This window comes from Camelus bactrianus, chromosome 6 (genome assembly GCF_048773025.1).
Source record: "Camelus bactrianus isolate YW-2024 breed Bactrian camel chromosome 6, ASM4877302v1, whole genome shotgun sequence".
Taxonomy (NCBI): Eukaryota; Metazoa; Chordata; class Mammalia; order Artiodactyla; family Camelidae; genus Camelus; species Camelus bactrianus.
In genome coordinates, this window is record NC_133544.1 from 93,147,587 (window position 1) to 93,166,230 (window position 18,644).

Below are 18,644 nucleotides of genomic sequence, written 5' to 3' on the forward strand. Positions count from 1 at the left end.
TACAGGGGAAGTGAGTGATTTTATAAAAAAGCTGGTATTTGAACAATCCCGAGATCCTAATTCTCTGTTCTACCTCGATCACAGTTCTTGTTTGTATTACCTGTTTCCCTACTCCACAGCTACTTTCCTAAATTAATCTTATTATCTTTCAATAATACCATTTGCAGCCAGCTAACTGGTCTCACCTCCATTTACAGCCTCTAAGTATCTCTCTACTTCACTGCTAGCTGCAACACTAATTTGGGTCCTCATCTCTCCCCCACTGTACTACTGCAATAATCTTCCTAGCAATTTCCTTGCTTCTGCTTTCCTCTTCCCTCCAATCCATTCTCTACATAGGCATGGAAGTCATGTCAGTCTTCTGCTAAAATTCTTCAAGGACTCTTTCTTGCTCACTTTAGGATAAAACCAAACTCCTCAGCATGAAACATAAGGGCTTTCATGATGTTACCTACTATACTGGGTTGAGTAGCATCCCTCCCAAATTTATGTACTCCCAGAATCTGTGAAAGTGAATTTGGAAACAGCATCTTTGCAGGTGCAGTCAAGTTAAGATAAAGCCATACTGGATTAGAGTGGACCCCAAATCCAATGACTAATAGCCTTATAAGAGAATACACAGAGACAAAGACACACAGGGAAGATGGCCACGTAAAGACAGAGGCAGAGAGTAGAGTGACGCAGCTGTAAACCAAGGGATGCCTAGAACCACCAGAACCTCAAACAGACAAGGACACATTCTCCCATAGAACATTTGGAGTGAGCATGGCCCTGCCAACACCTTGATTTCAGTGTTGAGAATTGTGAGAAAATAAATTTCTGTTGTCTTAAGCCAATCAGTTGCGGCACTTTGTCATGGCTGCCCTAGGAAACTAATACACTTACTAGCCCAGTTTAATTTCTAACGATACTTAATTACTTGTGGTTCTCCAAACCTACAATGCTCTCAAGCTGCAGAGCCTTTGTACATGTTATACCATCTACGGAGAATTCTCTCCCTAGACTTGTCTGCTTGGAAATTCCTATTCATCTTTTTAGTCTCTTCTCAAACATCATTATCTTTTGTGACTACTCTGGTGGGTTTACGATCTCTCTCCTCAACTCCAACTGTGTCTATGACATGTGTCTATCATAGCAATTATCTTGAGGAATTGAAATTTTCTGTATTCAAACTCATCTTCCCACTAAATCTGAAGTCCTTAAAAACAGGAGCTGGGCTTTTGCCTTTTAACCTCCCAGCATCTAGCAAAGAAACGTAGACAGTGCTGAATGAGTATTCCCAGTGAAACTGTCTAAAGCAGTGCTCTGACTGCATCTCTCTGCTTAAGAACATTTTATGACCCACATTTATTTGCAAAATAAAAATGTGAAAACGTCTTAGCTAAACATTTAACTCTTCAGTGATCTGACTACCTACCTATCCCTAATCTATTCCTTGTGATATAATCCTTTTATGAGTACTACCCTGGTAGCCTAAATTCACTATTCCATATATAGCTCACCCTTGAAAAACATGGGTTTGAACTGCATGGGTCCACTTATGAATTTTTTTTCAATAGTAAATACTACCGAAAAATATGATCTGCAGTTGGTTGAATCTGCAGACGTGCAACCTACTTTGGATGTGGAACCACTTTATGGAGGGCAGACATAATCATAAGATAGACATGGATTGTCTACTGTGCAGATGGCCGGTGCTCCTAATTCTTCCCTGCATTGTTCAACTGTATGTATGTATATATGTGTACATGTATGTACATGTGTAAAAAAATGTGTGTGTGTGTGTGTATCTACCACATCTTATTCCTACAGTTAATTCTGCATACTTTTTTGGGGGTGGGTTGTGCGGTTGGGGAGGTATCCTGCAGTTAATTTTGACTGGAATGTTTTCTTTTCCCACCAACCTCAAACACCATTCTCTTGTAAATTTACTTTTAATGAATGTCATCTTCCCTATAAAGGCCTCTTTTACACCTCTCAACTCAAGTAGTCTTTCCCTCCTCTGTGTTTCCACTGTACTTTTATTTATATCTCTATTAATATCAGAGTTGCTTATGTAATCTTTTCCTCTACGAGTCTATGACTTCTTTGAGGATAGAAGAGTGTCTGGTTGATGACTTACTACTGTGATTGTACACAGTAGATGCTCAATGTACTTGAAAAATGAGTAACAATGAATAACTGAATTAATGTATTAATTTAAAATACCACTCTATGGGACTACCCACATTCTATGAAAGATAGAGAAAGAACATTAACAAAAGGACCATGGGATTATTGTTTAAATCTCTACAGTACTTAACAAAACCTTCTCTTGAGAAATACTCAAAAGACAACTTGTCAGAAGTGCTGCAAAAAAAACTGGGCCAGAGAGTAAAGTCGGTAGGTGTATTGAAAGAGCAGATTGGTATCTAACGCTTACGAGACAGTCAGACCTGAAAGGCAAATTATCTGGGTCCAAACTTCTTTCATCATCAGTTAGAGCAAAGGTCCACCAACCTGGGGAGGTGACTGGTACAGGTTGGGATTCACCAGCAGTCCCAAAGGCTCTTCAGATCTATCCAATTTGGTCAGTGGCTGGTTCAATGTTCCACTGGCAATAGCCTGTATTGCCTCATCTAGTCTGTGATAACAAACCAAAGGATGCAATAATTGGTAATGTTCCATGCTCAGAATAGCCTTACTTAGCACAAACATAAAACTTGCCAACAGTAATAAAGTTTGAAATTCAAAGAGGGGATGATTTTCCTCATTCCCCATACCAACCTCCCCTTCTCTTCCCAAGAACCCTAAGGAGTATGAGACAGTAAAAAGTTCCTGAACACTAAGAAAATAGGTAGGGCACATTACAACCACTTATCTGTTTAACAAGATTACTGGTAATGCCGAGATTAGAAAAGTTGCCTAGAAACAGTCTGACTCACAAAAGAGTATTCTACGCCAGCCTATTTCTCAATATCTTCAATTATTCTTCCAACCTCTCAGGAGTCCCTCTCTACTCTTCCATGCTGATCTGAATTGTATCCTTGCTTCAAGTCCCAGAACTTCTGAGGTGGCCCTCTACTGACCCAGCACAAAAGTACTCACTTCTTTCTTTGAAGTCGTGTTGCACCTACTATTTAAACAGTCATCAACTCTACCGTGTTATCCTGTGTCTACAGTGTTTGCTTTGAAGATCTGGCTCTAATCCTATAAAAGAATGTGATTTTTTCATTTAAAGATTATGGAACTAATCCTGCTGGTTAGTAAGAGATTTTAAGTTCTGCAGGAACCATACCTTATTCTATGCTACAGATCTACATTACTCGCTGCTGCACTCCATGTCCCTGCCAGATGCTTGACAACCATTTGTGGACAATGATAATTCTGAGGCAGAACATAATGAAAAGCTTTTACTGGTAGAAAAGACTGACCGTGACCTTGAATACAATTAAAGAGATATTTGTTAGGAACCTTTAAGGTGCAAGGCAATTAAAAGGGGTAGAGGGCAGGATTCCTGCCTTCAGGAAGCTCTGAATCTAAGTAGCAGTTTAAGACAGCTATAAAGATGACAAACAACATATGGGAGGGTGTAATTATTACTATGAGACAGGCACAATCCATCTGGTGGCTATTATCTCATCATCCTATGTGTTGTATCAAGTAGGTTCAAAGGGGAGGTAGATATTTAAAAAGCAAAGATTAGAGGAAGGATTTCCAAAGCAAGGGAAAAGCAGAAGAAAAAAGGTAAAGCATGAAGGTTAGAGGGGAAAAAACAAAGTACAAGAATTTGAGGGAAGAGGTAAATCTAAAATAGGATGGGGATAGTGGGATCTAAAGGAGAAACAGATTTGTAACATAGTACAGTGCCAAGTATATCCACACCTCTAGAATCTATAAAAGAAATAATACAAATTGCTAATCAATACATTTTTAGAATGTTTAGACTTAACAGCATACAACCAAAGCAAAAGAATGTGAATAAAAATTATGATGAAATACCATTTTTCATGTGTCAGAATGGCAAATTTATTTTTTTAATTGTTGAGAGACAAAGAAACTAGCATCTTGATATTTAGTGTATAGCTCATAAGTCAAAAGCATGCAGAATTTAAATTTTGAGATACTGCCCAATTTCACTTCTAAGAGGCTTCACTATATCTTATTGTACATAAAAATGATTTTGTCATAAAAGCAATTCATGACTATGGAAAAACTAGAAAATGCAAATTAATAGAAAGAAAATGAAAAATTCCTGAACCTGTCACCCAGATATAAGTTTGCTTTTTTCTTTGTATCTGTCTATCATATACGTATTAGGTAAGAATAAATAATTATTCTGAAGTTAATGGTAGAATTTCTTTCAGGGAGAGAACAACCTTTGTTTAGGAAAATTCTGTGATGGATTTGCCAGGTATAAAAGAGAAGGCCAAGGACTGAGCCTTGTGGAAAGAAAGCATTACTGTGTTCACTAATATCCAGTTTTCTCTGTATGTGTGTGTAAGAGAGACAGAAACATAAAGAGACAGAGAGATGTATGCCATTTCCAAAACAGGGAGTGAGAGCTCCATGAGCTTTTTTTTTTTTGGAGGGGGGTAGGTAATTAGGTTTTATTTACTTATTTATGTTTAGAGGAGATGCTGGGGATTGAATCCAGGACCTTGTGCATGCTAAGCATGCACTCTACCACTTGGGCTATATTTTACACCCCCCTCCGTGGGCTTTCTTTTCCGTGCTGTGCTGAAGCCAACATGTGTAACTTTTCTCAACTCTACATTCAGTAACTTCATGTTGTTAACTTGAAATTGGCCATGAAGTAAATTTTTTTCAATAAACTTTACTTTTTAGAGCAGCTTTAGGTTCACAGCAAAATGAAACAGGAGCGGGTGGAGGCTATAGCTCAGTGGTAGAGTGCATGCTTAGCATGCATGAGGTCCTGGGTTCAATCCCCAGTACTAAGAGGGCATATCTATTTTCCTATACTCACAGATGATGCAATGTTACATATTTTAATTTTCAGCCAATTTAATGATACATTATGTTTTAAAATTTGCACTTCCCTAATAGTTAACTGAGCATCTTTTCTAATGTTTACTGGCCATTTGAATTTCCTCACCTGTAAATTATCTGTTCTTAGCCTCTTTCCATTTTCAACTGGATTTCTCTTGTTAATTTGCAGGTCTTTATATAGTATGGATATTGCTCTTTTTAACTGTTAAAACTGTTTAAAATGTTTTCTTGCAGTCTTGTACTTTTTTACTTTATTTAAAATATCTTATGTCTTTTTGACTTCTGGGTTTTATACTTTGCTTACAAAGAGCTTTACCATACCAAGACAGTAACTCTATTCTCCTAAATTTCTACTATTCTATTTCTTTCTGATCCTTTTATTTCTTTTGCATTTAATGCTTTAGTCAGACTTATTATCGCACTATGGTTTGAGGTAGAGATCTAACGTAGATTGTTTCTAAGCTGGTGGCCCATCGTTTATTTAATCTTTTCCTTTGTAACTAATTACAAATTACTAAATGTACTAAATTTATACATCTCTGCATTTACAAAGCTATAGACACACACTCATGCACACATACATACACAATGCAGACACACAGGTCTCTTTCTGAATTCTATTACATTTCATCGATCTATTCCTGTGCCCAAACTGTACCTCATTGTTTTAAAAAGGTTTTTTTTTTTTTTTTTTTACAATACATAGATACATACATACATACAGCTTTTTACAAAACTACAGTAGTTATATAGGAGAATAAGGTGCCCTCATGGTTCATTTTCAAAATTTTCTTAGCTACTCTTACATGTTTCTATTCCAAATAAATGTATTACTTCAAAAATTAACAGAAACAGAAGACCCATTAAAGGGGAGAAATCTTTTACAGTCAGACTGCCCCCTTTTTTCAGACCCCTTCTGGTGTTGCCCACTTACTTGCTGTGATACTCAGCTAGTGGATTTTCATCCTCCACGATCTTCCTGCCTGCAAAGTCAATGGTAATCTTCTTAGAGAGCCGAGAGGCATGTCGGAATTCTCTCAGCTCCTCCTCTCGCTTCTGTAGGGCTTCCCGCTCAATTTTGGACAACCACTGGTTAGAATCACTGGCAAAGTAATCTGATTCATCATCAATGACTTGGGTCCTTCGAATGCTGAAGAAAAATAAAAGAACATATGGTAATTACATTGATGACAAACAGGGACTTGATTACTAGGAAGCTGTTTCAAAGCAGCTCACTCTTCTGCTATCCTGAAAGTTATCATCTCGAATATAGATGACCAAGAATGTTCCAAAAATAGGTCAAGCTCTGCCTGGTTCCCACCTTCTGCATATACCTTATCCCCACTGCAGGGAATCAGCTCCTAGAACTAATCTTACCCTGGGCAGGAAAAGACATAGCACCATAATTTATTGTCCTACTTTTCTTACTAGTCCAACCCTCACCTTATAGCCGGAATTCTGTCTAATTTTGCTGCATCTGAGTTCGCGTCTTGGTAGCTTACTCAACATCCTAGTCCCTGCACAATTGGGACCTAGTCTATTCTTGCTAGACCCAGTTGCTGCCCTTTTTCCTTACAAATTGGAGCTCTATCCTGGACCCTCAGTCCTGTAACTTATTCTTAAGTTATCTTATTATTCTACTACTTCTATATGTCATTTTCCAACCACCCCCGCCATCCCCACCCCAACCCTATCTTCAGCCCTTCCCTCAATATACAAGGGACATGTTCCAAGATTATAACAATCAGGCCTATTTCTAAAATTACACTGACAAAGAAACTAAGAACTAGAAGGAATCTTGATGATCCAACTCTGTCATTCTACAGATAGGGGCTCAAAGAAGTCAATTGACTACTCCAAAGTTACAAATCCAGTCTCAACTGCTTCAGTAGAAATTAATGATACATACAGGTATTGGGAAATACTGAAATCAGAATCATTTAGCAATTTTCCAGGGCTCAGCTAGAATTACGGAAGTTTTAAAGTAGACTAAGAGTGGTCCTATACTATAGGTGAACCTAAATAATGAAACTGGTGTCCCTGAACACACGAGCATAAAGGCAAAATCAATAGGGAGAGACCCTTTTCCAGTTTCTCTTTAACAAAAAATGTACTCTATTCTAGTAAATTTCACTGAGAAGGGCTAAAAGTGATATTTAAAAGTTTAAGAGCCAATATTAGTTACAAACCTTGTGATGGGCTTACTCAAGGAATAGCTTTCAAAGTTATATCCCATGCAAATGATCTATATTAGGTGTGTGTAACCAAAGGATTATAATGCTAGAAACAGACATACTTAGTTACCATTAAAGAAGAGATTCAGTGTCTGAGAAGTGAGAATATAAGTCCTATTTTAAAATTTTTTAAAATTAATTTGCTGGGTGGGGGGCTAGGGGAGGTAATTAGATTTATTTTTAGAGGAGGTACTGGGAATTGAACCCAGAACCTCACGCATGCTAAGCATGTGCTCCATCACTTGAGCTATATACCCTCCCCCCATAAATCCTATTTAAAGATTCTTTTAGTGGGGAGGGTACAGCTCAGTGGTAAAGCACAGGATTAGCATGCACAGGGTCCTAGGTTCAATCCCCAGTACCTCCATTAAAATAAATAAGTAAGTAAATAAACTTAATTACCTCCCCCCAAAACAAAAACAAAAAATAAATATTCTTTACCACCAACTAGATCTCAATACATATATTGTCCAAACGGAGAAAAAAAATGAAAGAGAAATTAAAAATAGAACTAACAAATCCATCAGCTTGCCTCCTAAAGAGAAGTTAGTGGGCTAAATGACCAAAGTGTAGGTGTATAAAACTTAAAATTTAGGGACATTATTGAAAAAGAAGACAAATTTAGTGTCAAAGCGAAAAGGGAGGGTAAATCACGCCTTCTCATGATATGGTGTTACCTACACTCTCCCAAAGGCAATTTCTTAGGGAATCTCCAGGGCCTGGCACAACATTTGTACACGGTAGGCATTTTAACATATGCTGACTGAATGAATGAATGGCTGCAAATGAAACAAGTAGGAAATCTGTCAACTCAGATCAACTTTCCAGGGGGTATACTAGCATTTGCTAAGAATCAAAAATGTTGCAAGGTAGGATCCTTTTGGTGGGAGCCTAGCTTATTCAAACATGGATTCAAAAACAAGATGTATAACCCCTAGAGCGAGCCTTCAGCTCTTCTTTTGCTGTAAACGCTTCCATAGTCCACCCTAAAAAGATCAAGTGCCAAAATAACGGACTAGTCTTTTCCTTAGCATTTTTTATTCTAATCACATCATACCTAGTCCTGTCAAACTCTAACAATTTGTCTTTATGCTTGATAGCCTTCTCCAGACCAGATTTAAATCGTAATTCTTGATGAGGAAGAAGGTCCTTGGTAGAGATGTCCACCTTTCCAGAATTCTCAGTCCCTGAAATTCAATAAGGAAATCAAATGTTGTCAGCCTATAATACAAATTAGTTGTACCACTGTGCAGCAAAGAACACATAAAAAGATCTAGCTTTGCCCCTAATGACGGCCAGCCATGGGAAAAAAAACAAGTACACAGGCCAGGTTTTACTTGTCAAGCATCAAGAAGTGCTTGAACATAATAGGTTCTCAGTAAATGTTAAGGATTTATTTCTTCCCTCATGGAAATGTGGATCACTAAAGGTAACAAACTGTTTAACAACACAGTATAAAAAGGCTTTATAAATAAAAAAAGTTATTGAGTAGGGCTGAATATCACTTTTAAACATACTTCATATATCAAAGCTAAAAACTAAATAATAGAAGAAAAAAGAGAAGAAATTGCAGCAAAGGGACAGAAATCAATAATGAGAACTTATTAGATGCTAAGGCACTTAATACATACTACTTAATTTTCACAATAACCCTGTAAGACAGTTTGTATTATCTTTGTTTTACAGATAAATTGAAGTTCAGAGACATTAAAAAACTGACTGAGTTTACTAAGTTGTAAATTAAAAGGTGGAAACAAAATACAAACTTAGGTCTGTCTAACTCTAAAGCGTACATTACATTTATTCCTTGGCCCGTGTATTATCTCCTTTGTGACAGCATACCACAAATCTGATCCAGAAAAGACAGCCGTATATTATGATAAAACCAAGACCTAAGACGTGTTAGGAAAACAACTAGGGTATAACAAAGGCTGACTTTTCTCTTTACCTAAAACTCTAGGCCTGTTCAAAGTCCTGTCAAATCTTTTTTTTTTTAATTTAGAAAAGAGATTCTTGTGTTCTGAATATAAGAAAAGCATTTAGAACTACTTTTTCTCATAACAATGACCCTAAATTAATCCTAATTAAAAAAATATGGAGACATGTTCTACCTCATTAATAATAACTAAAAAAACACAGCTATAAAAATAAAATAATTTGAAATGTCAAAACTCAACAGTGACAGCTTTGAGGGTAAAATACTAATGTTGTTGTAGACTGGTACAATATTTTGGTAAAGTAATATGGCAAATACATCTTAAGGGTCAAAAATGACCATATTCTTTGACTCAGTAAACCCACTCTTAGAAATTTATCCCAAGGAAATAAATCAAAAGATACAGTATTAACAAAGTTGACCACTGTGGTATTATTTACAATTTGGAAACAGTTAAAATATCCAATAATTGGGAAATAGGTAATCAAACTAAAATAAGTCAAGTTAATGACTATTTTTAGCCACTAAAATTTACAAATATGAAGAATATATGGTAACAAAAAATAATTATAAAATGTCAATTTAAAAAAGGGAAAAAAGTAAAATTCTGTATACACTGTGACTGCTACTTCATAATACAAACCAATCTATATTAAAAAAAAACTACGAACTAAAGCAGAAACAAAATATTTACACAAATTTACAGTAACGAGTACATTGTTTTTCCTTTAAAAAGTCCTTAACGATTTTTGTCATGCTTTTTCCAAATATGAGACTTTGAAAAGAGTTGCAAAAATAGCAGAGTTCCTGTGTAACATTCATTCATCTTTCCTTACTATCTTATCTTACATACCATAATATAATTATCAAAAGTAAAAAATTAACATTAGTACAATACCATTAGCTAAATTACAGACTTTATTTGAATTTCAACATTTTTTCCATTAATACTATTTTCCTGTTTAGGGATCCACTTCAAGATCCTACATTGCAGTTAGTTGTTGTGTCTCCTTAGTCTTCTCCAATCTGTGACAATTCTTCAATCTTTCCTTGTCTTTCATGATTTTGCAAATCTCCTATTATAAAACTTACATCCAATAATTTTAGCATCCATTGGTGGATTTTGTCTGTAGCCATTACTACTACTGAAGTGTTCTAATGGTAATTTTCTATTACTCTAATTCCTTCAGTGTATTAATTAGAATTCTTTTATAAGAAAGCTGTCCCTTCTTCACCACGTATTAACTAACATTCAGTTAATTCATGATATTATTTTATTCTTTGGGTTATAATCCAATAGTATTATAATTAGTTTTTTGCTCAATGTTATGTGGTTTTAATAAGAACTTTAAAAAACAAAATGCTTGTAGAGTAAATGAGTAAATAAACTGCATCTTGCATACCAGGATACAAGAGAAACAATCATAGGTACAACAAAATGTATCCATCACCAGTGTGATCCAGGTAGAAGATTGTTGCCTACCTGACATGAGCTTCTTCAGCAGTTTCTGGCTCTTGTTTGAGTCACGCTGTAAAATACCTTGTTCCTCACGAGTACATACCTATAAAGTAACAAGAGGAAAACACACAATTCAATCATTAAATTGTTTGCTTAATAAACTTAAAAAGTAACCTCAAATTACACATAAGATAGGACAATAAAATAATGAGATTTTTTTTTTATCTAGACAAACATACCAAAAAATATGTATATCCAAATGAGTTTTATGCTAGCCTCTTTCCATTTCTCCTTTCTTTTGTGAATCACACCAAAAGCTGATCTCACTGTGTCTCTGAATGACTAGGTAAAAAAAAATCTAACCTACTTTCAAAGAACAAAGATTTGCCACCATTGGGAATACTGAACAAATGTACAACACTTTTTAAAAAAAAAAAAATCTTCCAGTTCTAATGGTGAAATTCAAGTCTTACAAGAGAAAGTATAAGCAGGTGTATTATTAGAAAGAACCAGAAAAAGAAGCAAAATACAGTACCACCAGGGAAAACTAGTCTAGCTTTTACACTACACATATTTTTTTCTTTGCCTTCGAACATTATCTACTTATAAAGTAATAAACGTATTAAAGAAAGGAAAAGTTCTGTTTATTATAATATCACTGCAATTATAAGAATGGAGGTTACTTAAAAGAAGAAGGGGTTCCTTAAAAACAATTTCATACTGAGCTTATAAAACTACAAATGTCAAGGCCAATCCACATTATTCTCTCTTGAACTGAAGGAATCCAGGGACCTAACAGAAAATACTGCACTTGGCTAGCAGCTGCCTGAGTGGCACGTAGTGTTCCTTCCAGCAGCTGTAGGGTGTTTCTCTAGAGAAAGTCTCATATGGGAGGACATTTACTGCCATTTTACAAACACTTGTTACGTTAGATACTATATTTTTCAGGTCATCCATTGTCTATCAGCTTATTCAGTGAGTATATTGAAAAATTAAAGGCCCCATCAGAGAAGGGAAAACAAAGCAACACAAAATATACGCCTTCACCAATGCCAAATGCCACTGCTTCTGCCAGTCAGCAAACCGGCAGAACAAGCTTTCTAGACCGCTCACTAGGGTATCTGTAAGAGAGTCATTACTGCTACACTCTTTGAGGTCATTCACGCAAATAATGAAGAGCTATAAAAAGGAGGTGTTCTAGAAAAAAAAAGATATAAAGACTGGAGGACTACATCACGGTGGCACTGTTTCCCTAGGAATGTGAGCTACATCTGAAGACTGACAAAAAAAATTTTGTCATTTCAGGCCCTAAAGTTTTCTTGAATTGAAGTTAATCTCATACAAGACTTGGATCCCTCAGCAATGTATGTTCTCAAAACCCTCTGACTAATAAGCCTCAGGACTGGGATATCACCTGGGGCTTCTGACTATACAAGTTCCCACTACTAGAATTTCCTGGACATCCTGAGGAAGAACTTACTAAGAAAAAGAGAGATTAGGAGTGTAAATGTCCCTATGTATAAAACCAAAGTGTGGTAAAATAGAAAAGAAACAACTTACCAGGGTGCCACAGAATAAGCAGGGGCCAGAACCCTCTTGTTCACAGACAATACGCCCACAGATCAGACAGTTATTGATCAGCTTGTGCTTCTGGCCCAGGCAATCACAAGGGTGGCGACCAGGGATCAAGACTGCAAGTTTGTCCTGTCCCTCTTTTGTGTATAAACTGACAAACTTCGTCTTCTTCTTTAAGGAGCTGCTGTTCTCTTGTGCCTAATTGTACAAAGATATCAGAAATAGTATCAGATAATTAATGACAGTGAAAACAGTCAAGAGAGAAAAACCTCAGTTCTGTTAAATAATGACTTACACACTACTCAGGAACCATGAAAGGAGGTGGGAGAAATACAAATTAGTTATTATCAAGGGTCTGAGAAAAGGTTATTCTCCTGAAAAACTAGGTAATAAACTCACACTTTTCTGCTATTAGCCTTCAGCCCTGTATTACAGCTAGTGGAAGGTAAATGTAGCAATAAAAGCTGTTTATGTGACATATTTAAGCACAGCTAAATTGGAGATCATAAAAAACAAAAATGCCTCTAAAAGCAGATGATGTTCATAGATTTGGAAATGAGACGAATAAAATAAGAAAAATCTATAAAGAACTGACTCAGTAAGAAGAAGACAGATAACAATAAAAAATTGGGCAAAGGACCTAAACAGGAAATTCATAAAAGAAAATATTCAAGTGGCCAACAGACACATGAAAAGGTGCTCAAATTCATTAGTCATCAAGATAATACACAACAAAACCACAATGCAAAGCCATGACACACGAACGAGAATAACTAAGTTGAAAGGACAGAAAATACAGAGTGTTGGCAAGGATGCAGAGCAATCAGAACTCTCACATACTGTTCGTGGGAGTGTAAACTAGTATCTGCTAAAGTGAGCATCTGTATATCCTGTGACTCAGCAGTTCAACTCTTGGGTACATACTCAACAGAAATGTGTAAATATGTTCAACAAAAGACATATACAAGAACATTCACTGCACCATTAGAATTGGAAACCACCCAAATGTTCAATAGTTTCTGAGTATTCACTTAATAGAATCCTGTGTACCAATGAGAATGAAAAAGCACAGCTATACAAAACAGTACGGATAATTCTCATAAACCAAGTGACACAAAAGAGTATATACCATCTAGCTCCATTTACACAAAGTTCATGAGTAGGTAAAACTAATCAATGGTATTTGAAGTCAAGAAGGTGTTTTCCCTTGGGAGGGTTATCAGTTGGGGGTGCATGGAAGGGTTTGCTAGAGGAATGGTAATGTTTTGGTTTTTGGCTATACAAAAGTCAGTTTGTGAAAATTCACCTGTTCACTTCTGTATGCGTGTTATAAAATAAAAACTTTGAAAAGAGAACTATATTTATCAGCCTCTGTCTTAGTTCATTCCGGCTCCTGTTACAAAATACCACAGACTGGGTAGCTTATAAACAACAGAAACTTTATTTCTTACAGCTATGGAGGGTGAATGTCCAGTATCAGGGTGCCACATGGTTGGGCAAGGGTTTTCCATGGTCACAGAAATCACTTCTTCATCGTATCCTACATGGCCAAAGCGGGTAGGGAGCTTGGTGGGGTCTCTTATAAGAGCACTAAACCCATTCATGGGGGATCCACCCTCTTGACTGACATAAGAAACTCTCAAAGGTCCCACTTCCTAATCCACACGGGGCATTAACATTTTAACTTGTGAATTTTGTTTTTTGTTTGTTGTTTTGGGGCGGAGGTAATTAGGTTTCTTTCTTTATTTTTAGAGGCAGTACTGGGGATTGAACCCAGTACCTTGTGCATGCCAAGCATGCACGCTACCACTTGAGCTATACCCTCCCCTGCTTAACTTATGAATTCTGAGGGGGACACAAACATTCAGATCATAGCAGCCTGTGACACTTAGGGTGTATAGAGGCCTCTCCCATGCTGTAATCTTACTTTCCCTTTAAACTGAGAGTTTCTCAATCATTTCCAGAGACTGAAGTTTCAGAGACAAAAAAAAACTCTGGAGTTCTAGTGGGTAGGAAAGTTACCATAAGAAAGGTAACAGTTGTTAGGTATAAAGACAGGTGACATGCCCTAATGTCCAAAGCCAAAAGTTGAGATACAAGGACAGTATCAAATAAGTCAACCTAGACAAAAATTAAAATCTAAGGCAAGTGCTAAGGATTTTATCTAATCTAACAGGTTGCCATTTTTCAAGCGAGGCAATCCTATCTTTGGCTCTCAAGATGGTGGTGAGGGGAAGATTAAAATCTCTAAGGAGAAACTCCTATTTCACTCCCATTAAAGTATCCAGTTACATTAAAATATGGTATTTGAGAGATTGAGGGCTGTGCTTTGATTAGGTCTCTTATATACAACAGGCAATAAGCATTCACTGAGAAGGAGAAGGAGAGACAGAGTAATAGAGCAGAGAAGGAGAGAACAGGGCAAGCAAGAAAATTCATAAGTGTATCAACCCCTTGCTCAAAACCATCCACTGGCTTCCCATCTTGCTAAGAATAAAACCCAAGCTACTTATAAGTACTTATAATGCCTTACATATGGCCCCCAGGTGCTCTCCAACCTCATCTACTTATCATTCTTACCCTGCTCACTATGCTCCAGAAACGCAGGGCTCTTGGTACTCCCGAGAAGACTTTTCTCCATCTCCCCTTTGCACTTATTTCCTCTTTCTGCCTTTGTTCCCAGCCCATCTCTTCATATACTGGCTCCTTGGCAGTGTTCAGGTCTTAGCTATGATTCCACTCCCTCAGAGAGGCTTTCCCAGCCTATTCACAAGAGCTCCTGTCCTATCAATTACTCCCTACTGCATTGCTCTTTTTATTTTTTCATGGCAGTTTTCACAATCTACTTCAAAATTTTTAATTACTTTAAAATTTTTCTTTGACTATCTTTCTACCTTTCCTCTGAACCACTAAAATGTAAACTCTAGGAGGGCAACAAAACCTACCTAATGTGTCTTGTTTATTGCTATATCTCAAATTCCTAAATCAGTTCTTGACACACAGCAGATACAATCAAAATTTCTGAATAACCAAATAGCCTATAATGAAAAAGAATATGAAAAGGAATATATACATATGTATAAATGAAACAGTACGCTGAACACCAGAAACTAGTTTCTATTTTAGTTTCAGTTTACAGTGTTTAGTTTACAACATTGTAAACTGATGATACTTCAATTAAAAATATATATTAAAAAAAGAAATTACCTGCATGGTGATTCCATCAAATGAGGGAACAATAATTTCTTTAATCTATCTCTTACTGTTTAAAAAATTAGGTCAGTTCATATTTTCAGTATTATAAATAGCATCATGCAGAACATAAGCTTTTTTTGTGGGTTTCTGATTACTTCCTTAAGTTAGATATTGAAGTCATATTAATAAGCCAGATGACTAGATAAAAAAGCTGTGGTATATTTACACAATGGAATACTACTCAGCCATAAAAAGAATAAAATAAATGCCATTTGCAGCAACATGGATGGACCTGGAGATTGTCATTCTAAGTAAGCCAGAAAGAGAAAGAAAAATACCATATGATATCACTTATACAGGGAATCAAAAAAAATGGGAAAAAAAAAAGAACTTATTTATAAAACAGAAACAGACTCACAGACATAGAAAACAAGCTTATGGTTACCAGGAGGGGAAGGGGATGGGAAGGGATAAATTGGGAGTTCAAGATTTGCAGATACTAACTAATATATATAAAACAGACAAGTTTATACTATATAGCATAGGGAACTATATTCAAAATCTTATAATAAACTTATGGTGAAAAAGAATATGAAAACAAATATATGTATGTTCATATATGACTAAAGCATTAAGCTGTACACCAGAAATTGACACAACACTGTAAACTGACTATACTTCAACAACAAAATATATATAGAAAAAATAAAAAATCAGTCCGAAGCCTAAGAACATTTCCACAGTTCTTGACGTACACTACCAAATTGTCCCCCAGAAAACTTAAACCAATTTATATTGCCACCTGTAGTGTACAAGAGGTTCTTGTTTTAACATAACTTCAACAGCACTGAGTATTCTATTTTTTAAATTTTTGACAATTTGATAGGCAATTATCTCAGGGATTTACTGTTTTCTTATTTGAGTACTAGCAGAATATGGGAATTCTCAGTACTAAAATCAGGGGAGTCCAGGCAAATAGGGCAACAAAATGGTCATCTTAATTATTACTAAGGATAAACATCTTTTTATGTTTATTGCTCATTTGTGTTTTTTCTTTTGCTTGTGATAGTCTGTGCTCATTTTATACTAATTAATAAAAGGCTTAAATGTCTATTTTTTTTTCTTTAAGTTCACAGTACTTTGCAAACCATTTTCCGTGTTTTTTTGCATGGTCATCACACTCAGAATTTTTTGGTCACTTCTCTTCCTTCTTAGCATAATTAACTATTCCAGTCTGCTGGGAAATTTAGCTTGTCAAATTGCCCTGAATATAAATATTTCTGCTTACCTTGCATGGCTATTTTGAGAACCAAGAGAGAATATGAAAGAACTCTAAATGCTAAATAATGATGGTGAGGATGGTGGTGGTAGTGAATGGTCTAAAATAGAAATACTCTTAAAACAGCTAGAATTGTGCATTCTTTCAGTATAGACTCACAAAAAAATGTTGACATTGAAGCCCTAGTGCACTTCATTAAATATTTTCCATCATATATATAGTATATATATCTCTAAGCAAAAAATCCTTATAATACTTATTTAATCAAGCTGCTCAAAAAATCTACATATAGAAAATATGTCATCATTATCACTCTCTCACCATAAAATTCATGCATTTGTTGAAAAATTGCCATACTAGACCAATGTGTACCCTTTGCTCTCTGAAATGTATCAGTCATTATCTCTTCTCTACATAGCCAAAAAAAGGCTCATTCTCAAAGCACTCACCTTCGCCAAATCAAAAGGTGTTTTGACCTCTATGGCCGTATCAGGTTCAGTAAATGCAGGAACTTCCTGTCTGTTTCTCCCTTTCCGCCTGCTCCTCTTTAGCTGGTCTCCTGATCGCTGCCCATCTAAAATCTCTTTAAAGAAGAAGAAGAAAAAAAAAATATATATATATATATACACATGTACATAGATAAAGTGAAAATAGTAGGACTCATTGTTGAATTAATAGCTAATAAAGAGAAGGCAATGCTTAGTATTAGAGTCAAGATACGAAGTCAGGCAGGTTTTTAAATTATCTTTCCCTCTCAAATCAGAATTAAATTTAAACCACCATTTTCAAGATTGTAGTCAATGATAAAAGACTACTGGCTAACATTAAGACTACTGGCTAACATTAAGAAGTTAAATTAAAGTCTGATACTTTAGATTGTATAGTAATAATGCCTTATTTAGTTTGGTGCTTATCTTTTGTATTATTTAACTTAAAAGTTGCCTCTAAACATTATTCATAATGAAAAAGAATATGAAAACAAATATATGTATGTATATGCATGACTGAGACATTGTGCTGTACACCAGAAATTGGCACATTATAATTGACTATACTTCAATTAAAAAAAATTTAAATGCTATTCATACTAAAAATTGTTAACGTCTATTTACATCCATGTATATACATAACTGAAGTTTGCCTTTAACTCATGTATAAATTTTTCAAGTTATTCTGAAGCCACATTTGTATCTATAAATAGGTATTTTTGTGATATTTTCTAAGTTGAAAAAGTCTGGACCAAAACAACATTCACTGTTTCTACAGACTGAGTAGAACTGAACTAAAATATGTATACATATAATTCTGGTTAAGTTTGCTGTGAGGAAATAAATGGTGACAGAACATACCAGGTCCCATAAACCAGCCAATCTACCAACATTTCAACCTTTACTTAATTATAGTAAATTACCATCTTTCTTGAAGGGCTGCTGCAGAGCATCAGAAGTCAACTCCTGATCATTCTTTTGCCATTTGGTTACAAGTTCTTCTATGAATTGACCTTTTTTGCCCTCATTTCCCTGAAGGAGATCAGTAACATATTCTCGCATCTCTTCAGCACTCTCAATTGACAAAACATACCTCAAGAAGCAAAGATACAAGTTGTTGAAACAAGGCTAGCTTATACTATGTTTTTCAATAATTATAACAGACATCAAAAAGTAGTGGGGAAAAAAATTAATTCAATAGTTTTTATTTCAAGGCAAGTTCTAGGTTAGATGCTAGAGATACAAATTTGATTAGAACAAAGACCCTGATCTCAAGTAGTTCATAATCTAAATTAATATAACCTTTCTGTATTTGTAGAATCAAATCACTGTTTGAAGACAGACTCAGGGATGGTCTTAATAGACGAACACTCCCCATAACTACACATCCACAGTCATTATATTTTCCTAAGGACAATACAATTACTTAATCTCTACATTGCAAAACCTAAAATTTCTTTTTTGCCAAAAATATGTATACTACAAGCTA

General features: G+C 35.6%; 1 protein-coding gene across 1 annotated transcript in view; it reads right to left on the reverse strand.

Annotated features, from left to right (window-relative positions):
• The window catches only part of TRIP4 (thyroid hormone receptor interactor 4), a 46,844-nt gene that overhangs the window by 24,730 nt on the left and 3,470 nt on the right, over positions 1-18,644 (reverse strand). Inside the window, exons 2-8 of the mRNA XM_010955210.3 lie at positions 18,079-18,248; positions 17,117-17,250; positions 12,179-12,391; positions 10,643-10,721; positions 8,281-8,410; positions 5,924-6,139; positions 2,500-2,623 (exon numbers count right to left, since the gene is read on the reverse strand). Of these exons, the coding sequence (XP_010953512.2) occupies positions 2,500-2,623; positions 5,924-6,139; positions 8,281-8,410; positions 10,643-10,721; positions 12,179-12,391; positions 17,117-17,250; positions 18,079-18,248 (1,066 nt within the window). The remainder of the gene's footprint in view (positions 1-2,499; positions 2,624-5,923; positions 6,140-8,280; positions 8,411-10,642; positions 10,722-12,178; positions 12,392-17,116; positions 17,251-18,078; positions 18,249-18,644) is intronic.